General features: G+C 38.2%; 1 protein-coding gene across 3 annotated transcripts in view; it reads left to right on the forward strand.

The window, feature by feature from the left end:
* The window catches only part of LOC140535650 (neural cell adhesion molecule 2-like), a 315,959-nt gene that overhangs the window by 202,096 nt on the left and 85,955 nt on the right, over window positions 1-27,908 (forward strand). For all 3 annotated transcript variants that reach the window (XM_072657056.1, XM_072657059.1, XM_072657058.1), the window contains exon 2: window positions 27,575-27,649. In XM_072657056.1, the coding sequence (XP_072513157.1) occupies window positions 27,575-27,649 (75 nt within the window). The remainder of the gene's footprint in view (window positions 1-27,574; window positions 27,650-27,908) is intronic.

The raw sequence follows: 27,908 nt of genomic DNA on the forward strand, positions 1-27,908 counted from the left end.
GTGCTGGTTGTACAAAAGTACAAAAGAACAAAAGTTGCCCTTTTGTTTTGTCTGCTAACACAAAAAGGACCCATAACCACCAATTTATCAATTACACATTTCAAAAGCCACTGTTTTCAAAACGTTCAAACTGAAAATCTTTAATGAAGAGATCCAGCCTCAGCAGTGTGTTTAGGTTTATAGCAGTTATCAGCTCTAGCTAGGGGTGGTCAGGAATGCCTATTGTATTCAACCTACCACTGTGAAACAGCAGGCTCCTGTGAATATCCCTGTGCCACCATCTAACACTGAGCATAAACAACAACAACAACAACAGGCGCATAAACAAATAAAGCATAAAGACAGCGGATGGGGACATGCCTTCACGGAGCAGCAAACGAATGAGCCAACTTTCCATACGATAGTGCTCCGCTAACCCTGTTTTACGTTGGAACCCTTCCACTGGGTGCTCCACAATAGGCCGAAACCATGTTTGTCATTGAAAGGCTCGGCGACCTGCCAGCCATGGGTTCTGAAAGACGATATTAAGTGGGAGAAATGAAAGACAACAATGAGCGGCTTATGAGGGCTAGGCGAGCACAGGGAATTTCATCAAAAACCACAGAATGGGTCGGAAATGGGAAAGGGACATGAACAAAAGCATCACAAGGCACCTTTTCCCTGGAGTGAGGATTTCTTTGTCATAACATGCAGATAGCACTGCCCACCTGGACTTAGGCTGTCAAGAGATTTCTCCTTCACTGTATTAGTGTCTTGGAGGGTAGTGCTTGTCAGTGTGGTCGACTATGTATTGAAAGTCAGTAAGAGTGGTTAAAATGGTCTTTTTATAGTGACAACTACAGCCCTGAAGAATTTCTGCTACAGTGTGGCATACGATGTACTCTCAAAGGGGCCTAAATTGTTGTTGGCAAAACCGACTGACACAACCAGGTAGTTATGTTGCATTGCAAGTCAATGTCAAATATTTCTTGTATTGATCGTATGAAATTAATTCATCAATGATGAATGGATACAACCAAGACAGATTTGGATGCTTTTTGGTGCTTATTATATTGTGCAGTTATGCAGTCATGAATACATAGGGTACATTGATTGTGTTATATTTGTTTGTATTGTAGTAGCAGTAGTAGTAATAATAATAATAATAATAATAATAATAATAATAATAATAATACATGCTATTCAAATTGCACTTGAACAAAAACCCAGATGCCTACAATTGTCAGTACACTGAGCACTGAAGAAGACCATCAAGAAAACACATGTTTATCAATATAAAGTAGTCTATGTTTGAGTTTTAAGTGATAAAGAAGATATATGTTTTTAAATTTGTTTTAAATATGAAGCCAGTCAGACCTGAGAGTGTGAGTGGTTGTGTAAGAGTTTGTAAGTAAGTTCAATGGAAATGTTGAAGAACAGGTGTAATGTGGTGATGTGCATACATTGGTTTAGTTTCTGCGGAATTGCAGATGGAAAAAAACTTCCATAGTTGTAAGTACAGAGTTGACCATGGGCACTTAATGAAATGAGTTGGGTAATGAGAGTTCAGTACTTGGAAGTGACATACTGGGAATTCTGAACATTATTGTGTCATCTCACAGTCAGATGTAAAACAAGACAATCCCACCCCCAAAAACATTGACTATGTCAAGAAAATATGAAGGTGAGTCTAAAAAGGCTTAAAGCTAATGCTAGGGTGAACAGGTGAAGCATCTCTTGGAGAAATGCTGAACCAAAAGAAGCTTAGCTGTAGGTATCCATAAGACAGCTGAGGGGAGAGCCGCGATGAGAACAGCAAGGGCTGCATGTGGCAGCTGGGAAAAAGCCATGACGAGAGTCCCGAGGGCAGGGACAGAAGTGTGCAGGTGCTAGCTAGGCTGACAACAAAAGGAAAAGAGAAAAAAGTCAAGTTATAATAATAATAATAATAATAATAATAATAATGGTAATGATTATTATTATTATTATTATTATTATTATTATTATATTTTCTGCAACTGAACAACTGCAGTTGATCATGTGCTTTAGTTTACACAAGCACATGTATGCCCAGTGTATGTGAATGCCGATGTGATATGTGGGTTTAGGCATGCTAAAATATGCTAAATTATGAGAAGATCTATTTCAAAACGAAAAGCATATTAGTGGTGACATAGACGGGGCAAAATAACAGGGTTGTAAAGAGGTTTGTAATATTGCATCTGAGCCAGAAATGCTCTTGACCGGAACTGAAGTCAGACATGTTATATTTTGTTTTTGAAGCTTCTTCTAAATATATCATTGCTGTCATGCTAAAACTTTGTAGCGCTGTCTCCATTTTCACTTTTTGTTTAATATGAATCTTGCCAGTGATAAAATGGAATATGTTTTTTGAAAAAAAACATTTACTGTAATTGAAGATTAGGAAGGATTTTTTTCCTCCCCCTGTAAATGTAAAGGTGCCATTTTGGAGATGCAAAGCTTTTGCAAGACACTAAAAGATGTTATTGGACTGCTCTGACCATTAATGAAGTGAATGAAAGGGGGTCTCTGACTTTTGCACAGTCCTGTATTTGGACATGAATTAACAACACACATTTGATATAGCTTCATGAGATACTCTGGTATATCTTCATATTATGAGCTTAACTTTTCCAAACAAAATTGGATCGACCTTTAGCAGCGTGACTCATTTTGTAATGTTATATAGCACTTCTGCTGAATCTACTCAAATTTATGACATTAACGGTTACAGCCTTAGGCATTAGTGATGCATACATACTCAATTTAGAGGGCTCCTAAAATACTTGGCACTCACACAGGGACAGAACACTCTGCCAATCAAAGTCTTAATGGACAGAGCCGGCACAAACCCAAGGTGATACACACGGGGGAGTGTGTCGTTAAGCCGAAGGAGCTGTGCCTCAGTACAGTATATGGAGAGACTTTTATGGAGCTTCTGGCTAATTTACTGTGGGGAGTTTGTTACTCACGCTGTTCCCGCACTTCATTAAACCATGGCATGCATATGCTAGAGCTGGGCTTCAGGATTCCCTTCATATTTTAGCAAATGAGCGCTGGCATGGAGCTCAGAGACTTCATGGCACAAAGATAGAGAAAGTAGACTGTGCATATCCTGAGAGTGAGTCTGTGAATAAAAAGCACAACAAAGCCAATTATAGATTTTGAGCTTTATGGAACATTCCTGCTGAAGACCAGCTTTTGCAGATTGTCTTAACTGGTCTTTGATGGTCAAGGTGGTTGAAAAGCTGGACCTCCAGGTGAAAACATACACTATGCTTGTAAGCAAGCTGGTTAGCCAGCTCTTGACCAGAGTAGTGTATGTTGAATTGGTTTGGGTCATGATGGTCAACCAGCTTGGGTATATCATGTTACTGTATTGATTTGTACCTCATCAGCCTCATCATACATCTTCAGCCTTTAGTCATAGAACACAGTGGATCTACATGTATCATAAATAGATAATCTTTTATCTATAGGCCGAATACAAGCTGTATAAACTCAATGGCTAATTATGACTTTTTGGCCTAGGCCTTTTGTTCATGGCACAAATTCAGACTAAAGCTAAGTAAAAAAAAAACTGCCCATCTGTGCCTCAATGCTAACTGCTAGCTCTACTATTTGAGTATGTTCTAGTAGTATATTAGCACTAAACTAAAAGCAGTTGGCCATCCTAGACTAAAATTGTGAAAGACATTGCATGTTTTATTTTCTTTCAGTGAAGAGCTGCCTCCATACCAAGCTGCTATCACTGTTTTTCAAAAACTGACTAAATCTAGGTTTACATACAATTCGTTTTCACAGTCAATGACTTACAGACTTATAGACTTACCACATGAAATCTAGAATGTGACTGCCTAATTCAGGGGTGTCCAATCTTGTCCGCAAAGGGCCGGTGTGGCTGCAGGTTTTCATTCTTGCCAAGCAGCAGCACATGTGATCAGTTGTTTGAAGGCCGAGCAACTGATTAAACAAGTGGAATCAGGTGTGCTGCTGGATTTGTCAAATATAAAAACCTGCAGCCACACCAGCCCTTTAAAACTGCACACCCCTGGCTGAATTTCTCCATCACTTCCTAACTGGGATAATCCTATGCAATCATTTCTACTAGCCCTTACAGATAGGAGAAGTCTTTTAGCTGCATCTATCAAGATACCACTGAAGGAAAAAAAATCCTAATTAGACAATTTTCCATTGTACAAATGTAACCCTTTTTGTTGCCAGGCCATGCTTTTTGGATTAAGACTAATGCAGCATGTACAAGCATGATTATATGGAATAAAAAGGCTGCCTGTATTTCCAAAAATCGACAGGCCTTGAGGGTTGCCCACTGTACTAACTGCATTACAAACATCAGATAATTAGATGTCAACCAATTATAACAGTAAATTTAGTTTTAGTAGTTCTATTTTTTAAATATGGCACTGCTGTACTGCCTGAGGCATGTTGTCCATTCCAACTTGTTTGCAAACCTTTCCATACATCTTATGGATCATAAAGATGATGACATATTGCACACTTTTAGTAATATGTTAATCCTTTTTCCCCCACTTCATTGCAGATGCATTGTATTTTACCATTACAGTATCTGCAGTAATGGTAATATTGGTGCTGGGTATCGAGATTTAAGTGTCAAAGAGGAATGAGGGATGATAGTGATTTTGCTCACTGAGCCAACATGTATCCAGTTTATTATTTGCTTCAGTGAATAACATCCCCCTCAATCCAAAGAATATTTCTGCTGCGCCATTCCCACCCACCTCTCCCCTCCCTTCATCTCTCCCACGATTTTCCCAAGATTCAATTTAGTTTCATTAAATTTCTTTCTTCATTGCTGAGGAATGAAAAGCATTTCATTTGCAAATGAGACAGCTGTTTTCTTTTCCTTCCCCCCTCCTATATGCAAATGGTGAATATGATAATGTGCCGCTGGAGGATATATTGTCACTTTTATTTTCAGCCCCAATAAGGCTCACAGCAACCCACCGACACATTGCACATTCTCTTTCCAGAAAAATGCATTTTTTATAGTTCAATGTTTGTGGGTGACTGTTTGTGTGTGTGTGCATGTGTGTGTGTGTTTGTGGTTCTATGCAAATATTATAGCCGTCATATGTAATTATAAGTCCAAGCGGCACTGCTCGTATCTGGATGCAGATGGCCACATTAAGACTATCATTTGGTAAGGAAAAATAATTTGTTGGCTGAGATTGGGTGTGAGTGAGTGTGTTTATAACTGTGGGCCAGTTACTAAGCCTTTTGCGCCAGTTTCAGGCACAAATGGGACACCTTCTGCATGCATGTTGCGCACATTTCGCCATATTAGCTTATTATAAAATGCAGTTTATAATGGCAATGCAAAATGCATTTCTCCCCCTTGTAGATATGAATTCCAAAGGTATTAAAAGTGGGACTGATTACATATTCCAAACTATTTTCTAAAGTTTGGGCAGCGAGGGGTGGCACGTTTTACTGCAGGGGTAAGTTAGCCGTAGATCTTTAAAAGAATGCTTCATTTAAAAAAATAATGCTAATGTTGCTAACAGTGAATGAAAGTAAATTGTCACCTAACAGCATGATTCAAGTGACATCATGTGAACTGGTGACTCTTCGCTTATATTAGCATATATGGCTACATTTCTTCCATTAATCTTCTTTTAAAATTGTCTGCAGGCACAGCAGCTAGATGGAGGCCATAAACACATACTGAAAGAATATTTACCATCAAAATAGCACTACTTCATCTCTGAAGACCACGGTCAGCAATTTCCAGCAGTTCCCTTTTCTTTTAATCCTTGCACCTCACAAGCAAAGTGCAATCAGCAAATGATTCCTAAGTGATTATCTACTGTTTCAGTAAGCTGTAAATACACAGTGCCCATTGAAGACACTTGTACTGCACATACGGCACTGTGCAAAAGTTTTAGGCACCTGCGAAAATTAGAATTGATTAAATATAAAACAATTAAATCAAAATAACATACATATAACATTCATATACACAAATCAGCCATAACATTAACACTACTGACAGGTGAAGTAAAAAACATTGATTATCTTTATCGCCAGTGGCAAGTGTTGGAATGACAAATTGTGATGGCCATTTCCAAAACATCAAGCAGGTCTTGTGGGGTGTCCCACAGTGGATATGACCTACCGAAAGTAGATCAAGAAAGGAACCACGTGTGAAGCGGCAACAGGGTCTTAAGCACTTAAGGCTCATTCGTGCGATCTGTGGAGGCCCCACCTCACAACTTACAGGACATACTGCTGACGTCTTGGTGCCAGATACCAAAGGACACCTTCAGAGGTCTTGTGGAGTTCATGCCTTAAATGGTCAGGTTTGTTGTAGCAGCACAAGGGAACCTACTCAAAACTTGGCAGGGGGGCTGCCTGGTTTGGCTGATTGATGTAAAAAGTTGTAGTTTTCCATTGTCATTTGTTTTATTGTGTTTATTTCCAAAACATTTCCAAGTTCTCCTCGAGAGAGTATTATTTGTCGTTATGGTTAGGCAAATTAGGCAACATCTGGTTAGGCAAATTGATGCTTAATGGTCTGAAATCAGGTGAGCTGGTGATGGAATTAGACACATCCACACACTGGCTGGGGGCATCCAGGAGAAATCTGAAACCAAGCATTGTTCTTTAAACTAGCTTAGATGGCATCAACTACTTTCTTTAAAATAAGAAATCCATGGTACTTTGGACTGTGTTTCTGTTTCTGTTACAAGCAAAAATACTTATTTATGTTGAGATTAATAGATTTTTAAGTGCATCAAACCTCTGCACAGTACGGCCCTGTGGAGGAGATATGATGGAAATGTTGCAGATTATGTCATAGGTTAGAAGGTTGAAAACACTGCCCTATTCTGTGCTCTAGGCATGTAATATTTTACAGAAACTTGCTTTATAACACATAGCTGTAATGGCGTTCTCATTACAATGAGATCATCATCACTCGACTGGCTTTACCTGGCTATATATATTTTTGAATAATTGCCCTGCTATAATCCAACCGATAATTTATTCACCTTAATGAATTCCAGCTATGGGTCCAATATCCAAGGTGATGTACCTTTATATGTTGCCTTGCAAAATGTCATCTCCTTTTTTTATATCCTCTCTGAATAGGAAATAAATGCCAATAATGTCAGTTCTGAGTTGGAAGGAAAAGAACATTGAAATACCCGCAGTCAATTATGTAAGCAAGTTACTAACTAACTAAGGCTTTTCAGAATGGAGTTTGCTGTGATCATTGTAATGTTTTATCTTTTGACAAATCTGATCTAAAAGTGGTAAAAGTGACAAAATGTTTTAAATACATGAATGAATGAGATCATAATCAAAATAGGAGCTTTTAGTAAAAAAAAGGGGGGGTAGCAAGACGAATACATATTATTAAGAACATTTACAGCAATCAAAACACAGAAGGTCTTGGATAGATTAGCATAAATTATCCCAGTTAATGATTGTGGATTTTTTTTTTAAGATTACTAATAGGTTTTCCATTCAAACTATATTTTAAAAACTAGAGGTCTGAAATGTCATAGCTAAAAAAAAAAAACGAGGGGAAATCCAAAGTTGAAAAACATTTTTCTTGGTAGCTGATGTGGCGAGAGTGCTTATATCACGTGATTTATATAAAACAGTGCCTTGGCTTTTTACCTATTTTGTTACATCACAACCTTTATTTAAATGTTTTTTTATCTAAAATTTGTGGAAATAAAAAACTGAAAGTTGGCATATGTATTCACCCCCTTTGCTATGAAGCCACTTAAAGCCCCTTACCAAGATCTGTCGGTCTATACACACCTTTTCTGAAAGGCCCCAGGGGCTGCAACACCATTAGGCAAGAGGTATCACCGACCAAACAACACCATGAAGACCAAAGATATCGCCTAACAAGTCAGGGACAAAGTTGTAGAGAAGTACAAGTCAGGGTTGGGTTATAAAAAAATATCCAAATCTCTGATGATCCGGGGGGGAGCACCATAAAATTATCATCAAATGGAAAGAACATGGTACCACAACAAACCTGCCAAGAGAGAGCTGCCCACCAAAACTCTCAGACCAGGCAAGGAGCTGCAGAGTTTCCAAGCAGAGTGTATCTGTCCATACATCCACAATAAGCCATACACTCCATAGAGCTGGGCTTTATGGAAGAGTGGCCAGAAAAAAGCTTTTTCTTACCCAACACATCCCATTGCCCCAAGAACACTATCCCCACAGTGAAACATTGTGGTGGCAGCATCTTGCTGTGGGCAACTTGTTTCGGTCTGCCAGTGATTTGAGACTGGGATGGAGGTTCACCTTCCAACAGGACAATGACCAAAAGCACACTGCTAAAGCAACACTCGAGTGGTTAAAGGGGCAACATGTAAATATATTGGAATGTCCCAGTCAAGGCCCAGACCATAATCCAATTGAGAATCTGCGGTCAGATTGCTGTTCACCAGCGGAAACCATCTCACTTGAAGGAGCTGGAGCAGTTTTGCCTTGCAGCTATTATTGCTCCAAAAGGTGGTTCTACAAAGTACTGAAAAAAAAAGTACAAAAAAAAAAGAAATGTTGAAAGTTGTTGGCATGTTTTGTAAATGAAATGACGCACACCCTGAAATAATCCAATTTAATCCCAGGTTGTTTAATTCTAACACACACAAAACAAAATGGGAGGTGAATAAGGCACTGTCGGTCTACTGTAGTAATGGATAAAATGATGAGCTAGATTTATAGAAGTTTGGCTTAAATTAGACCATGTAATTTCCCAGTCTAAAGAAAGACCTGTAGGGGACAATTGTTCAACTATAATGGTTTAATATGGTAGTCTAGCACCACCCAATATAACATATGTCTTAACATATTTAAAGGTATGGACATTTGAAAGATAAAGTTAATATAACTAAACAAATAAAACTGAAGAACTAATAGATCAAATAGGATACTCCCACATTTATTGGTAAATTAGATGTATGAAATGTAAAGCATCATTGCAGATTACTTTGGAGGAGCCTGTCTAATTTATACCTCATTCAGAAATCCTGGTCTACTAGTGGATCCATGTGGTTTTACTTCAATAGCTGGCTTATACAGAAATGTAACACGTAATGTGTGAGTGTGATGTTTATTACATCCAGCACTTGGGGAATCTGTTTTCTTAACAGTTAGAGGTTTAACAGAATGTTCAGTAGATTAAGTAAAAATATGGGTAAAATATGGGCTATGTGGGGTGCTCCTGAGGACCTCTGTGTTAGGGTGTGTATACCCCTTGTTAGCTGTGTACTCAAGTTAGTTTCACTTTCACACACCCCATGTGGAGAACATACTACCATGTAGTTCATTGTAATTAGTCCTTCATTAGTAACCTGGTGTAATTAGCTTAGCTTAGCTGCAGAGCTGTTTTGTGTTGTAGTGATGTCAAATGCTTATTGGGTGATGTTAATGTGTGTGTGTGCTGTGTGTGATCTGTGGCTTGTGAATATTTTTGTTCATTTTATAGTGGAGGTCATTTGTGTGCTCTGACCAGTGAACCACATCTATAATGCAGTAGTACAGAAGCATCCCTAACATTATTTATTTATTCAGGATATGTTTTTTTTATTTATTTTTAGGTCACCATTTTATGTATGCATTGCAGCAGTGTTAGTGTGTGTGCAAGGGGGGTTCTGCAGCAGAATGCTTAATGTCTGAGAATGATCAGAACTATAAAAAGATGTAAAAAAAAAAATATATATACAATTAACAGACAAGAGTAAAGTTCTAAAAGATGGGCGTGAAACACTGTTAAGTGCACAATGTAACTTTGGTGATTTGTGTCACATTTGTGTAGTCTGGTAATATTACTCTACTGCAACTGTCCACGTGCTTCTTTCACTTTCAGTGACGGTTCTGTATCTCTCAGCTAGTCCAGAAATGTTACTTTACTGTAGGACATAAGTGTACATAAACTTTTGTAATTGATAACTATAATAATATATACATCTATGTATACATAAACATTTACAAAGACTTATTCCAACAAGCACCAGTTGCCATGACACTTTCTGTGGTAATGTTACATAAGAATTGCCCAAAACAGCATTTATGACAATGCATGCTGGTTGGCTTAAGCCTTTATAAATGGAGGTTTTTATGGAGTTTTTTTCTAGTTATCATGAAACGCTTATGCAAGTTTCATGTATCTTTATTAACAGTGCCCTACACTAAAGTGTAGTGTAGTCAAAAGTGGATTGTCCTTGCCTGTCGATCATCCATCTTGAACCATAAGTAAGTAAAAACAAGATTAAAAGCAAAAATCCTCTGGAATAAGCAGAAAATAAACATGACTGCAATATAGATTATAGATTAGAAAAAAGATTAAAGTGAGAAAACAAACCAACTATCGTTTTTGGAGAAAGTAGAAACATGTGATCACATTTTATTTTGAGAGTCCTTGGTCCATATGATCTACATATGCTAAACATATTAACAGACTATCTGGTGAAACCATCAGCTGATTAACTACAACATTATACTACAACCTTTAAATTGGAATTTACATCCACTATTTTACATCCATTCTGACACCTGTGTCAGACCAGCTGCCCACCCTCCTGCCACTGCTATCTGCCTAATGACTATCTGCCACTATTATTACTTTTACTACCATTAATCATCATTACTCTCATTGTTCTTACTATCTCTACTATGATTATATTTGTTATATTATGATTATATCAGCACCCCTGTGGAACAATGACTTGGGTTTGTAAGTAATTATTGTAAGTAGTTATGTAATTAGTTAGGTAATTAGCTTATTTATACGTAAGATTGGTCATCTTCTGAGTATTGGTTCCTCCCAATGTTTTTTCCTCCAGCTCTGAAAGTATACATTTTTAAATTTTTAATGTATAATTTGTATTATTATTAGTCGATCTACTGTCCTGTTACTAATTCATGATTTGGGACAACGGCAGTTGTAAAAACCACTATACATTTTCTTTGTTGTTGTTGTTCGTTTTTTGTTTTTCTTACGGGTCTTCAGACGCATTTTGTTTGGGTTTGGTTAAGGGCTATATTTCATAGAATCTATTGCATTTAACTTAATTAGTTAGTTATATTAAATATGTTTAGATGAATGTCAGTGAAAAACAAGGTGAGCATCTAAAAAGCTAAGAAGCCATCTAATACAGGTCTAATTTAAATGTTTTAGTAGAGGAGAGGTCAGTTCATTCATGCTGAGACTTGATGTTGATTGCGCTACCCTGCCTGCTACCCCCCCCCCCCCCCCTTCCATCTCTCTCTTTCTCTCTAGCTGACAGTTCATCAGTGGCAGCAAAGGGCAGTTAGCTTCGATGTTGCCAACAATGCAATGAATCTAGCAGCCAGGCTGTGGATAGACATTACTGAAGTAGCAAATCAGAAGAAAGGACAAAAGGGGAACAGTGTGAGAGAGACATGTGTGACATGACAGTGAAACAAGAGAAGGCCATTAAGACTGGGGACGGAGTAGATGTGCGTGAGAGCAGCAAAAGAACAAGACGGGATGGCGTGAAGACAGAAAATGAGAGGGAGGAAAATGAAGTGTGTTGGAGGTTAGAATAATGGATACAAAGTGAGAAAGGGGTAAAATGAGTTAAAAAGCGAGTATGAACTTGGCAGAATATATAATTACTATACTATTACTATTACTATATAATTAATAAAAAGATAAAATGAACTTCAACAGTCTGTCATAACACACATACAAAAATCACATTTAGTGCACATATGTCCATCAGTAAGAATAATACACAATCCAGGTATACCCCTGTTGTAACATTAACTCAGTGGAAAGCAATGGGACTGTAGATTTATGTAGCATTTTACCTTAAAATAATAATAAGTGTCATAATCATTGTGGTGATTCACTGACCTGTAGTAAGAGAAATCACATCTCTTCCATTGCCACTCTGGACTCGGCAGACCAGAAACTGCACTATTTAACTCTGGTGAAGTGGCCAGGACAGTGCTCATGAGAACTGCGCAACGCTACAATACCCGAGTCAAATAAATGAAAAAACCCTGTGATATTACGCTTCCACAACAGTCCAAATGCTTGTGTTCTTCAATGATGCCTCAAAACACAAATTACACTTCCCAACTGTAGGGGGAGCCCAGGAGCAAGAAATATAGATTCTCACAAAATACTGCTTTAATCAGGATCGAAAGAAACTGGGTCAAATTATTATCAGGGATAGCCACAGTCATTTAGCAGCAAGACTCCAATTCACATTTGAGTGTAATTCAGATCTTATTACAATAGCCACAGTGTAATCCTGTAACTCTGTTAACTGCAGTGCACATTTTTATGCACGCCTGGTCTTATCATTAAGCTTCAGACTACTGACTAGAAAAAGTCTGGGTTGGGTATCTGAGGGGAAAAATAGAAGAAGGAATCCAATCCGGCCCTGTAAAATGTTTAGCCTGAAACAGCACACACTCACACTGTGTGATTCTGATGTTCTTAGCTGTGTGGGGTAGTGAATTGTTTTAATGGGGTAAGCATGATAGTCCACTTTCAGAGGCCCATCCTAAGGGAAGTGCTTCGATTAGTGCTAGATCATTTCAAAGCTTAGTAGTCTTTGAAGATAAAATCACATTGATTACAGAAGATACTCTTACATTATCCATAGATCGATTTCAATTAGTAGTATCATGTCATCTCTATCTGGGAGTGCTCCTCTCTGACCCATTCATTTGAACCCAACAACTTTTTTAGGAATTAATTATTATTATTATTTATTTATTTATTTATTTATTTTAAACCATTGTGTAGTCTTGACATTCTGTCTTGACTTCCCTTGTCCTAAGGGACCAAAATGACCTGATGGCAATCTATGTCCAGCTTTCATGGAAGTATGAACAAAGGCAATGATAGGACAGGGCCATCACAGAATTCCTTTGTTCATTTCAAGTTGCATAAAGATAATTTAGGGGGTGTTCTCTAACTAAATGGCTTCACTTCCATCAATGCGTGCTGCAAGTTTATTTCTTAAGTTTGCCCAACAACCATACCTTCACTGTCACGCAAAAATGTCAACTTTATATTACTTACACAACTTAACTTTCCATTTTTGTAAAATGAAATGTTTATTTTGAAGCATTTCTATTGGTCCATTTATCATGACATTTTGACACAATGTAAGAAATAACGGCCAAATGAAAATTATGTCAAAAGGTGAACACCGGCAAAAATAGAGAAACAAGGATTTGGTGTGGCAGCGATAAAACACAATAAATGGATGCATTTGTAGGTGCATGAAGCGTGGCTTGATTTGGGAGAGCTGAGGAGGCCGTCTTCACCACGCAACATTGAGTTTCCTAAGTTCTAATAGCTCATATTGTCTTCTCACTTCTCACATCTCTAGGTTATTTTCATCTGTTTAATATGGGCCTTGTCACCCCTCTTGCTAGCGACAGACCCTTAACATCTCTGTACAGATCACTGTCAGAAAGGCATCTCTTCAGCACAAAACCACATGATGTTCCTGGAATGTAAGGTTAATGTAAGGTTAATACCAGCATGGTATCGGGATTATGTTGCTAGCGGTCATTGTAGCCGGGCCTGGCAGGTTAAATCTAATTAGTTTTCCAGGGAGATGGCTCTTCACACAAGATTATGGATTGTCATGGTGATGAAAAGGGAGTGTTTTGACTGTGTTGACAACTTGAAGTGCAAGGCTCGAAGTCAACTGACCGATGATGACGGTCTTTGTTTTCTGCCAATTCAAGCTGTCTATTACTGCAAGAGAAGCAAACAAGAATAGAGAGGAAAGACGTTGTAATTAAAGCACACAGACGAAGAGCTTTTCCTTTTGTGAAAATTTGATTTTTTTGGGTTCAGTGAATGTGCTCACTTGTAAATAATAAAAAATGCACTGAGCTCTGAGTCGTGTGGATTACTTCAGATTGTTAGTCATTGTTTCACATAATTTGATGGTTTTTATATACACCTACCTTGTACCTACTCTCAGTGGCCATTTTCCAGGTTCACATACCATACAGGTACATTTTCACAACCCCTCTGTACTCTGTATGCCACTGTACAGATGTTATTTGGGTGCTGGACCATTCTCAGCACAGTAGTGAAATTGACATGTTGTGTTACTGGTTTCTGGGGTTTTTTACACACTTACTGGTCACTTTATTTGATACACCAGCCTTTTAGTACTTCTTGCAGATGTTGTTTCAACTTACAATCAGCAAAATGTGCATTAGTTACCAGTATCACACACACTAACATGCCACAGATTTCACCAGTGTTTAAGAAGACAATGGGAACCATCATTATAAGAGCAGTGCTGTAAACAATGCGGCGGTTTAAAAACACATCATGAATTTGATATAGACTTTGTGTTTGGACATTTCTCAAGAGCAAATGTAGGACACTTCTTAGGAATATAATGGTGAATGAGGCCCAATGTGCTTTGCTTTGTTCGACTAGTTTAATCCTGTGAAAACACTTGTCAGTTATGAGACCAGGAAAAGTTTCCAGGAAGTGTTTATAAGTGTTGGCAAAATTTTTGGTTAACCTCCAGATTTCTTTTAGCTGCTTAATTTTCTCTCCCAGGCACAAATGGTTGTAGCAGTGCTAGCTAGCATAACAGCAGGGGAGCGGAGAGCGCTGACTGGTTGCTGCCATCTGCACAGCCAGAGGAGGCTATAGAAGGTCACTGTTTTTGTTAAGAGGGAAAACGGAAAGTTCTAGAAGAGTGGCTCATGTGGGGCTACTTTTTTTCACATTATGGGGCATGGTCTGTGGAAGACTTAGCACTCCAAGTTGTGAAAGCAAATGTGTATATTGCCACACTGACTCATTTAGAGACTTTTCCACTGCCAGCCTATTAGCTGTGGAATGGTAGGTAGCTCATGAATAATGCAATACGAGCACACGCAGCCATTGCTGTAGTCATCCAGTTAGCTTGCTTAGAGACCAGAATGTGCTGTACTTGATTAGATTACACTTGATTGTGTATGATTATAGTCATGAGTTTGAAAATTGCTAGTTATTAAAGATCATTTGTGGTAGAAGGGTTTTGCCTTCTTTTTTCATTTTAAAGAGACTTCATGGAACCAGAACAAACAGTGCTTCTCTGGTACCTGAACACTGCGAGGTATATTGTAAAGTATAATAATAAGTACAATATCAAATATCAAAAGGCAGCAATGATATGTTACAATATATAATGTATGCCTGGATGGAGAGCGATTTTCATGTCTTACCACAGATGCTCAATGGGATTTAGGTCAGGACTTTGACTGGGACCATTCTGACACCAGAACCATTCCACTATAGTTCTGGCTGTATGTTTAGGATCATTGTCTTGCTGGAAGTTTAATCTTCTTTGCAGTCTCAAGTCTTTTGCAGCCTTCCGGGAAAATCTGTTGCCCTGTATTTATCCCCACAGCATGATGCTGCCACCACCATGTTTCACAGTGGGGATGGTGTGTTCAAGGCGATGAGCAGTGTTACTTTTCCACCACTCATAGTATTTTGCATTTAGGCCAAAAAGTTTAATTTTGGTCTCATCACAGCACCTTCTTCCACATGTTTGCTTGTGTCATTCTTTCAACAATTGCCACTCTTCCATAAAGGCCAGATTATTCGAGTGCACAACTTATAGTTGTCCTGTAGACAGATTCTCCCACCTGAGCTATGGATTTCTGCAGCTCCTCCAGAGTTACCATGGGCCTCTTGGCTGCTTCTCTGACAAGTGCTCTGCTTGCTCGATCTGTCAGTTTGGGTGGACGGCCATGTCTTGCTAGGTTTACAGTTGTACAATACTTCTCCCATTTTTGAATGATAGATGATGGAACAGTGCTCCTTAGAATGCTCAATGCTTGGGATATGTGTTCTCTAACAAACCACAGAGCTTTCACAGAACATGTGTATTTATACTGAGACCAAATTACACACAGCTGGACAGGTGGAATAATTAGGTGACTTCTTAAGGCAATTGATTGCACTGGATTTTATTCAGAGGGATCAGAGTAAAGGGGGTTGAATACTTATTTCAGCCATCAAATCTGTAATCTTTCTCTTGTGGAATTAATCAAATCAAATGAAAATAATCAAATTAAAAGTCAATTTTATTTGTATTTTTATTATTATTTTTTATTTGTATTTGTTTTTCTGTCTGCCATTGTCACAAAGCAGCTTTACAGGAATCCAGTAATAGGAAAAGAGGTCAATATGTGGACAAAATAAAGTGAGATTACTGAATTTTACACACCGTAGTGTTACACAGTTCTTGTAGCAGGCATTCTGGGCCCGAGTAGTAGTAGTAATGACAGAGAAGCCATTCTCATTATTACAGGCCAGTTTACCATCAAAATTAATATTAAGCAATTATTTTAAGCTATTTTAAAAATGCTACATACATTCACTTTAATGTTGTGTTGGGCTGCAACAAATTACCGTTTTGATTGTTGAATAATCTATCAATTGTTGAAACAATCAATTATTTAGAGTATGAATTGCTCAGTTTTTGAATTTAGCTTGAATTGTTTTTTTTATGAATTTGCTAACTAACAATGAAGGTAATAAAGATTAATATATATGAATATCAGAAATGTACTGTTTTAATAAACTTTATGAACTTTATTAAAGTAGCAGCAACCTTAATCATAATGTTTTGGCTCAGGAGAAGAGAATAAGTGAGACAAATTACAGACATTAGACAGTTTGTTTTAAGTTAGAAGGTATTTTGTGTTTGTATTAGTGACATATTTTTTGACATGGTATGTTTGTTCGTTTGTATTAGTATTTTATTTTATTTTTGTATTGTATTTTATTTTGACACAGTATGTTGGTTTGCAACATTGACTTTCATTTTGACATGATCTGTTTGTTTATTTGCAATAGTGACTTTCATTTTGACACAGAATGTTTGTTGTTTTGTATTAGTGACTTTCATTTTGACATGTTCTGTTGGTTGGTTTGTAATAGTGACTTTTATTGTAACATGGTATGTTCACTTGTATTAGTGACTTTAATTTTGTTACAGTCTGCGTGGAGGTGGAGCAATTGCCTCTTTCTCACATCATGTCACACATTAAAAGTTAATAGTGGAGTCCATCGTTCTGAGGCTGACTTACACCCAGTCTGTGTCCGTATAAGGACGTGCTCGATGTGTTTTATGGCTCAGAGGGTAACAAACCCTAACTGTTTTATACACACACTCCGTTCATATGACAGACAGCTGCTCCCTCTGTATGTTTTCTACAGCGAGATGGAGGGAATTACTACTGTAAAAAGTAACAGTGGCAGTAAAACAATTTACGTTTTAACTCTGGTTATTAATGCAGAGTTATTCATTCACGTGCCCCCAAATGTTCCTATTTAGCTCGAGAAACACGTGCGATGATGTCGCCTACTGATCACCTATTAAATTATATGCCAGGTCGATTAGTCATTGCACCCCTATTGTGCATGCATGTGATTTTGATATACCGTGCAGCCCTAATAGAACGCACTAGAATGAGAGGGAGAGGGAGACTCGTCATCAGGTTTAAACATTGCACAGCAGGGACTCAAACCGAAATCCTAGCTGAAGGGCTCACTTCCGTCAGTTCTTTGATTGGGTACACCCTCAGGGAAGAGCAGCATCAGTGCATCTCCATTCAGGCCAGCAGGCAACTGAACTGTAAAGGATATGGTCCTAATTCTTCAAAGGTTACAATATAAGCTGGATCTTTTTCTTCCCCTGCTGCCCCACAATAGCAAGCATGGCAAGTGGCCACAGGTTTACTGGGATAACAGTGGAGGGGGAAGAGAGAGAGAGAGAGAGGCAGGTAAGCCCAGGTCCCTAGACAGAAATATAATACCTTTGTAGGACAGAAGAATGACAGAGCAAGTGTGTCTGTGTGTGTGTGTTGCGCATTTATCTCAGAATGAGAGGACCACCTGAGTGAAAGTCAAGTGTTACTAACTGGTGCACATACACTCTCCCACATGCACACACATTTTTGCTACATTGGATCTTCATAATAAGTTAGCCCTTAGTCCTATGATCACTGAGCATTTTATTAGAACCACTATACTAAAGCAGAGAAGGCATCCTGTTGCTCTCAGAACAGCCTTAACCCTGCATTGCATGGATTTTACAAGATTCAGCTCAACATTGATTTGACTTTGTCAAGCAATGTCTCCACATTTCACATTCTTAGGTGCACTTTAATGCTTTTGGATTCCGACCCGGAGACTGGGAAGGCCACCGAAGAACATTGAACTCATGGCCATGTTCATGAAACCAGTTTGACACAAGTAGCCATTAGGAGTTGGGTAAATTGTGGTCATTAAGGAATGCACATGGTCTGCAACAAAACAATACATAGGTATTGACACAGAGCAGGTTGCATCCATGAATTCATACGGTTGGCACCAGATTCTGACCCTACTCTCTGTGTGCTGCAGCGAGAATCAAGACTCATCCCAACAGGTTAAGGTTTTTTTTTTTTTCTGCTGACATTCTTACATCTTAAACTGACCTCTTTTGTTTAGGCTATGCACTGCAGCCTCAGCTTTCTGTTCTTGGTCAACAGAAGTGCAACTCTGTCGACCAAGTGTGATCTTCTGCTGTTTTACCCCATTCCTCACATGTTTTGCAGTCTGAGATGCTTTTCTCTCAGCACAAAACAGAGTGGCTATCTGAGTTACGGTAGCCTTTCTGTCGGCTCAAACCAGACCGGCCGCTCTCATCAACAACGCATTTCTTAGAACTGATATTCACTAGATGTTTCTTTTATTTATTTATTTTTTGGTCTTTATTGCACCATCCTGAGGAAACTCTAGAGACTCCTTGGAGATCAGCATAGAAGTAGTCAAGCCAGCCCATTTGCCACCAACAATCATGCCACATATAAAGTCAGTGAGAACACATCTCTACCCTGATTCTAATGGTCGATGTACACATTACCTGAAGCTGTATCCATTGCACTACTGTCACTCAATTGGCTGATTAGATAATGGCATGAATGAATAGATGTACAAGTGATCCTAATGATGTTTTTGTGAGTGCATATGGAGGTGTAAGCAAACAAGGTACTACAGTAGAGTCAATTCAGAGAACACCCTTCATTTATTTATTTAATTTTCAATGGCTTCCAAGCATACATTATTCAGTTTCAGCATTAGGACAAAACAGCATTTATTATTTAAGTATTTACGTATGTATTGCTATAACTTGGTAGCATTTTCAGTTTCTCACAACCCAAGTAATAAACACATTTGGTGACGTGACGTTCTGGACTCGTCAGCTTCAGCAAGTAAGTTTGATTAGCAAATGTCACTATTTCCTTTTCTTGTTAAGGGCTTCTTGATCAGCTCCTTGTCTGCTTTCCAACCAACAGTGTTGACCGTTGGGTTACAGTTTAGTATACACTGCAATTTATTGTGATACTGAAAGCAACAAACTTTTTTCCTTTTTTAGGCAATAAAAAAGGATTTTAATGCATTTAGAACAGTGAGATCTGATGGCAAATTATAACACTGCTGTCTAAAGTGGATACCACTAAAATGAACCACTGTCTGCCATGAATTTCTGTGTGTGAACTATTCATTAAAAATCAATACTGTACAGTATTGCAAAATGTTATATTACAGTCTTCAATATATCTTTTTTTTTACATCCCTAAACTGTAATTATGCCTTAGGAAAGTATTATAATAATTTTCTCTGTGTTTAATTTTGTACTGCATATTATGCATGCAATTTTTAGTATTTCTGGTCAGGTCTGGTAAAAGCTATGCAAACAATAGATTTAATAAACCTCCTACACAGACTCAGTCGACTCCCACATACACTACACTTACACACAGGATTACAGGATTAGATTCCATTCACCAGAATTCTATTCAGTGCATGGGGCCCATTGCCTCCACCACTTAGGAGTTGAACCTCATGACATGCCTGATTTGAATGGCCCATTCTTCAATCAAATTTGTTCTGACCACTCTCCAATTATTCAAGTGTTAATGTGTCTGATAGTAGAGATGTCATGCTACAGTCCTGGAGGGAGAGCTCTGCAGATTCAGTGCTTTAATTGAATTACCTTATCTTATTTGACCAATTATCCACCTTATCCATTTGTCAGGAGCTGGTAAAAATGTTCTTCTGTGGCCCTCCAGGACACACTTGTCCCTTCTGTCATTCTCAAAGAACCTAAAACAGCAAATCTAGACTGCATGAATTATTATCCATAATGTTACTTTTTTTACCTTTCTTCAGTTTACCCCAGATCCGGTTTATCTCTAGCTGGTCAGTTCTAATCCAATGTTCTTAAGCAGTGTTGTAAAACTTCATTCCTAATGGATGAAAGAAGTGCTGTCTGGTCTTGACCCCTCTTGAACTCACCTACTCCACGTCATGAAGGGCTTGATAATTAGCTCATGAGAGTCAAATCAGATGTTGAAGCAGGAGAAAGTGCTATGGGTCTTCTAGGAATTGGATCCAAAAAACATCTGAAAAACACCTGAACTTACTAATGAGCTCCTTTCTGTAACAGGAGACAGAGCCAAACCAGTAAAATAAAGGGTTTGTGGTGCAGGGTAGGGATGAAGAATATATTTTTTTGTTATTGTGTTTTTATGAAAAATGTGCCATTTGCCCAGATGTACTATTCCCAGGTGTAGTTATCTATCACTGCAGCAACATTACCTCCCAGTATACTGGAAACACATTAGTGAGCTGTTAATATGGCAAGGTTGAAGATCGTCCTGCATTATTCTTGACTACAGTTAAAAGGGTAGGATCATGTGAATGCCTTAGTTTAACCCCAAAGAGATTTATTATTTTCATGGATGAGTTCAAATGAAACAATAGAAAACTAGAACATTATTACACAGACTGTATTAATTTGAATTCATTTTTATACTGGATGTGGACTGAGCATTGTTTAACATTTTAAACAATTTGCGGTTGTGACGGAAATCTGCATTTAGACTGAATATAGTGACTTGTAAGGTGATTTGTTATTTGTCTATGAACAAAAGCAGTTTATAAAGGTAGATACAATTTACTGCTTCAACTGAATCTGTTTAAATGCCAGTAGTAAAAGCTAATCAACTGGAAAAAGGAATTGACCTGAGTTTGTAAGCGAACAATTACACTGTTATATTGAACTGAGATCACAGTAGTTGTGGTTTAACGATGCGCTGAGTTCGTTTGAAAGAGAGAATCAAGCAAACCTGGATATCAAATGTACCTGAAAACACTCCTACGACCATTACCTCGACTCAGTTAGCTGGAACATGCTCTGCTCTGTGGTGTTTAGCGTGCTAGCTTTGCCTTTCAGTTTCTTTCAAAACAACGTTTTACTTCTGAACTCTTGTGTTGGGAGCTCAGGAGTTAGTCAACAGCAGCTGAACCGAGCTGTCTGAGACTCGGTGGAGCTGTAGCTGAGCTAGCTCAGCAAAGGGGATCTGTAGCCCACTTAGCGAGTGTGCTGCAAGATCCCCCAGTAACACCATATACTGCTGGAACACTGTAAGACAGTATGAAAACCAGCTGTGTCTAATGACTTGGGTAGTTTGGAACTTAACAGATCATCTTGTTATTTTTGAATACTATTTGTTTGGGTATGCGACACACAAAGGTTGCAAAGGGGTGGTAAATTTCCGATAGCTAAATTACTGGTAACTTTCCATGAGAACTTTAGCTCTGGAACTGGAAATATTCCAAAATGTAAACATTGGGTACTTTGGGTAATTATGGGAATTTATTGGAATTCATTTATTGGTCTCAATATCTCTTCAGTGTGCCATGTGCTTGGAATTGAGAGGCAGATTTGCTTTTCAACTGTTTTGGTATCATATTTAATTATTGTAGCTTAGATTATGCTTTAGTATATTTTTTTTACTATATACAACTATATGCACATTTCTCACCCTTGGCTTTGAATGTTACCATTCTACTTCAAGTATTTCCCTTTAAATCATATAATTACCTATTCCCTGTTCCTATGGCAAATTTCCAACTTTGTAAATTCCCAGAATATTGCAACCCTAATAAAGACACAAGCTGACCTTGTGTTTCATGCAGTAAAATAGTGGCAGCACTTTTGGGATTTGGTGGGTACTAACACTGCATATCAGAAACATCCCATAGGAGCTGCAGTTTTGAAGATGCATCTGCTATCTTAGTTTGGCTCTTAGTTTGCTAACTAAAATATTCACCTTTTCACGAGTGCTATTGTAATGAAATATCAATGTTATTCACTGCAGGTTTTTAATATTATGGCCAATTGGTGTGTGATTTTAGTGCAATGTAGATCAGTCTCAAAACTCACTAAACTATCAGGCACAGATCATCTCTTCTGATGGCTTTTGATGCCACTGTATAAATATTTATGATCAGTGGCATTAAGCGCTTTCAGGAGAGATAACTGTATCTGATGGTATTATATCTAGTATATTCAGTTACTGTTCAAAATGTAAATATTTAATTAGCAAAAATTAAAATACTTTTTCCTGCCATTCATAAGAATCGCAAATAAGCTTTGCATGTGTTTTGAGAAGGCTTCGGGACCTAGCTGTTACAACAGTTTCTTTAGACCTCTCTGCAGAATCTCTATAAAAGGCCTTCTGCTTGAAATCAAACACCACAGTTCTACCTAGAGCTCTTTCTTTCAGGAGTGTATTTATAAATACTGCTGAATGTCCCTGTGCTACCACATTGAACACCCTGTGCCCGCAGGCCTGGCTGTAGCGTGTGGTGTAACACGTGGCAACACATGATTTAATTAACCCGTTGAGAGGGAGAGATTTCAAAGTGTTTGAGGGGGAAAAAGTGGATCGCTGACAGAAGCAAGAAAGAAGGAGGTTAACGCCACATATTGTAACCAAGGTTAAAAACAACCACTGTCTGAACAAAACCTTGAATCTCTAAACCAGTAACTTTTTATATGAGGGGGGAAAAAGCTTTCAGTGGAAGTCTATATAAAAAGATATAAAGATTTTTTTCCCAGTCATTTTGGAGCATTTCTGTCAGTTATGAAATTATGACACAACATAAAGTACACTGGTTAGTTTCAAATTATGCCAGAAAAATGGAGATGCAAGACCTTTATTCAGACAGCTCAGATATCCTGCGTAGTTACACATAAATATTGTTAGAAAAACATATAGGTGAAATTAATTAATACTTGTAACATATGAGAAATGTATAGCTCTATTATGCTCATTTTTCAATTCAATTTTTCAACAGTTTTGAACAAATGTGATGTCACTTACTGCATGCTGTTGGTCTGTGTGTTATCAGTAGATTATATGTCCAGATGTTTAACACCCCTTCTGATAAATGCATTCAGCTATTTTAAGTTGCACCCATTGCTGACACAGATGTGCAAATGCACCCATACAGCATGTAGAATAGGAATAGGACTTTCTGAAGCAGATAAACATGAACCTATTGGCACCATGTCTAATGCCAAGCATGGGCTAGAGGGGTAATTCCCCCCCCTAGCATGGAGCTGCTCTAGAATGATAGTGCTCCATCTAATACTTTTTGGATGAGTTTGGGGATGAGGTGGGGTGCTGATCATCCAACATCCTGACCTCACTAATGATCTTGTTGCTGAATACAATCAATACCTCACAGCAATGCTCCAGAATACCAGTAACAACGGAATCTGTATTATGCATTGTGACATCGTTTTTCACAATAACCATAAAACAAAATGTTATTTCTAAGTTTCTCATTTTTAGATGGTCTTAGATGTTTCAAGGCTATCTTCTTCAAATCATCAGGGCCTGAGATGAGTTTAAAATCAGATTTGTTATTAATATTAATTTTGTTTTGTTTTTTTTGTTCTTTTACAATTACCAAAAACGGACCCAGCTAGCAGCAATAAGGTTGTATAAGCTACTGTCTGGAATTATTTTACAGGTGAAACATAAAACCATTACATAATATCTGAAACATTATAAAGGTCTGTTTTTACCGGTGGGAAAACCAGGTGCCTTTCTTTGGTTTTAAAGCAGCGCAGAACCGAGTAGAGGCTAATTGAAACACACTATAAAAAAAAGTCTTAGCACATTCACCTCACTTTTAAACAGTTATTTCACATTACAATAAAAATAACCTTATTGGGACTTCCTTAGTAAATGAGAGAAAACCCTTAGTTCATGTTGTGGTCTGCAGTTTGTCATTTTATTCAAGTAAAAAAATTTTTTTTTCGTGAAAGGGGGCAGAATTATCCCAAAAACATGTCCAAGGTTGTTTCACTGTGGCTGAGCCATGGACCGATCTAACAAAACAGTGAAAAAACTAATGGTCAGTTAGAGGGTGTGTGATGTGCTGTAAACCAATTGATAAACGGTTACTTTTCCTATTCTTGTTCTTCTCTTTAGTATCATACCCTCATCACAGACCCCACAGTATCAACATTGTCAGATTAAATCTGACTGTCGCTTCCTCATGCAGCCCATTAGATTGCATCATGGGACAGAAAGATATCAGCCTTTTTTTCTATTCTTTTTTTTTTCCTTGTCCTTTTTTTTCTCACAAGCTTCCATATTAAGACCTGTCCCGTGGCTTAATAGAAACAGTGTTTTGCACTGGCACTGCATTTTTAATGCATTGATTGCAAGATGGTAATTGAAAAGCAAATGGACCCCTACTAAGAGGTGCTGATACTTTCATGCATAATTTTTAGAGCAGAACTTGTGTCAGCAGATCTTGAGACAGCCTTCCGGTCCCAGGGCTGGTAGAGTTCAGGCATGGTTCAGACCTATAGGATTGTTTTCAAATGGAGGGAGAACGTGGTTGGAGGTCTATGGCTAATCACTGAACGTATGTACCTGATTTTGACCAATGGCAACTTTTTAGCTCAGCATTGTGTATCATTGCAGTATACATTTTTCTACATCCCTGAACGTGAGCAAACATAACTGATAACTCAGCTGACGAAAAGATTCTAGCTAACTGTATTTTTCTGATTCTCTACTCTCAGCTACTACTGTTTGACTGTAAGCTGTTTGAGTCTGTTTTTACATTGTCCACTCTGTCCAAAATCTTGTATGATATGGTGCTGTGGAAAGACAGATTTTTCTGACAATATTCAGCATCAGAACATCTATATGTGCTCATAGGCTTCAGATCCTCAGTTGCCTGTCTTTTCTAAATTCTAAATCAATATAAATGATGTATAGAGGTTGCCAAATGGTAGATTTCCAAATAAAGTTTTCCTTAACAGGAATAAGATATTTAGGGCCAGTTTCCCAGACACCGATTTAGCCTAGTCTTGGACTACACTGCAACAGCAATGGTGATTCACTGCTGAAAATCCTTCTTAGTCAAGGCTTAGGGTTTAATCTGGGCCTGAAAAACCATCTCTTACAATGACTTCAGAAGGATCCAGAAAAGGAAACATTTGGATGCATTAAGGGAGACTACTTTGGAAAAAGAAAGAACTAAAGCAGCTCAAATATGGATGTAGAATTAAACCTTAATTAGATCTGTTTCACTGCCAATATGTCTTCCTTTTTTTTGTCCCCTTCATGATAAGAGTTCCAGTCCCGTATCTTGGTTTTTGGGTATCATAAGTCAGTTGGGAGAGCCCAGCATGGCGTCCATTTCTCCTGTGCCCCGCACTCCCCTCGTCTATAGTGGCACTGCATGTCAGCAGGGAATGCCCATAGCCTCTGCAACTCCTCTGCCAAATCAAAGGCAATTAGAACTCAAAGGCAATTCCGCCTTAAGGCGTGGGCTGTCTGCGTGCTTAATTACAGCTAACGCACGCTTTTCAAAGGCGAGTGTATTGGAGCTGCATTCCAAGAAGCTCAGGATGAGACTGTGGTGAAAATGGAAACAATGTCAAGCACTAATTTGATTAATAATAGTTTAGAGTGGGTGTGCATACCTGTTACTTACAGTGTTGAACAGGCTAACCGTTTATGCATTACTGAAGAACAGTATTAGAACTGGTTAGAACTGAGACTGTAATTTAGTCCAAATAGAGCTACAATGTTAATGGATCCAGTGCTGTGTGGTGTACAGTAAGTCTTGCTTTTACTGATACTAAAGCGAGGATGGAATGGAAGGCTGTTTGCTTGTCTGGATATACCTCATGTCTGCATTGTAAAGCCACAATCAGAATAAAAAAAATCATTCCATGGGTCAGTGATCAATGGTCAATGATCAGTATGATGTTACTAAGGATCTTTTGATTTAAAAAAACACTCAAGCTGTTAGCACTTGATGTGCACCATGCTATTTTTTTAAATAGCTGATACTGCTAAAAAATCCATATTAAATTTCAGAATGAACTTGAGCCCTAGAGCCGTTGTAAATATATTACTTTAAAGTATGAGGGAGCTTTTGAGTGCTGTGGATCCTTTTTGTTGTGTCTGAATTGCATCAGGGACAAGCCATTGTCTTTTAATTTGTTTTGTTCATGAATGTTTGATGAAGGCAAGAGTGGCTTGGGCTTAAGTATTCAAGCGTCACCTTTCCGTGTGTATACACACTGACACTTCCACACCCACTTAACGTTATTCTCAGCCTCTGAGAAGACCAAATCTTTTCTTCCACCTTAGGTCAACAGCCTTTAAAACTGCTCATGAACTAGCTGAAGCCAGAAGTGGATGTACTAAAGTAAATGGTTTTGCATCTGTTCAAGTATATTTTAAGGATATTTTGACATTTAAAAAATGTAGTCATTAACGTTTAACTAAAGTGTTGAAAGTTACAATGTTAATGTTACATTGGTGATTGCATCTATGCTGCTTTGGGATTGGTCAATCCTTTCACTTTGTATTTACACTTTGCATTGTATTTTATATCAGCAAAATATGCCAAAAAGTGATGAAAAACATCCAGATGCTGTATGACTACAGAGTTTCATTGATGTTCTTGCCCTGCAAAAAAAAAATACCCAAAAAACTCTATTAGAAACCTGGTAATCCACAGTACCTATAGTCGAGTATGACTTTAGTCTTTCTGGCCACTTGTAGATACTATATTGGCGTATCTGCTAGCAGCTCCCATAGCCCCAGTAGGCAAAGTTGAAAAGCTGGAGCTTCATGAAACCAACACCAACAACACACAAAAAAATTAAAATAAACAGAATAAAACAGGACCATTTGGACAGAAGGGGTTCACATGAAATTTGGTTTGGAGCCAAATTTGGTAAGGGGGAACATGGCGTCTCCTTACTGCCATCTATAGACGGGTCTCTGTTACAGCAGGGCTGATTTTGTCTACCCATGATTCGGATTCTGGAAATGGGAATGTATTAATCAAAGAAAGTGTGGAAATGTGAGAGGGTGGACACAATAAATCCTATAGATTTTTTTTGTCTTGGTTTTAGAGATTGTTTTTTCTTGGCTGATGTGGTTTTAGTGGAGAGGAGTTCAGGCATGCTGTATTATAGCTTGTGTGTTGGTTTGGTGTTTTCTAACAACAGCGTGGCTATAGCCTATGTCTCGCTATATCACTTGTCCTTTCTTTATTCTGTCCGTCAGAGACGACTCTGTCTTGACCTCCTTTGCCATTTTTTTTTCTTTCTTCATTATGGCAAAGTAACTCTTTTTCTCTCTCTCTTTCTCTCTCTCTCAGCTGTTCTTCAGGTGTCTATATCACTCAATAAGGTGGAACTGAGTGTTGGAGAGTCAAAATTCTTCACCTGCACAGGTAATGTCCTATTCATCTCCTTTTATTTGGCTTTTAGCATACGTATAATGTCCCTGCTGAGAATAAAAACACAGCCTGGCCAGCTCAAACTGTTAAGCTGGTAGACCTGCAGACTTAGCTATTGGCTGGCAAAGGTTTTCTTTTTGTTTGATGTTTGATGTTTTTTTTCTCTGCTGAAAAATCCAGCTAAAGACCAGCTGGTCATCCCAGCAAAAACATATCCTATGACATGAAACTCAAATAAAGACATCCCCTGTGC

The sequence above is a fragment of the Salminus brasiliensis genome, chromosome 15 (assembly GCF_030463535.1).
Source record: "Salminus brasiliensis chromosome 15, fSalBra1.hap2, whole genome shotgun sequence".
Lineage (NCBI taxonomy): Eukaryota > Metazoa > Chordata > Actinopteri > Characiformes > Bryconidae > Salminus > Salminus brasiliensis.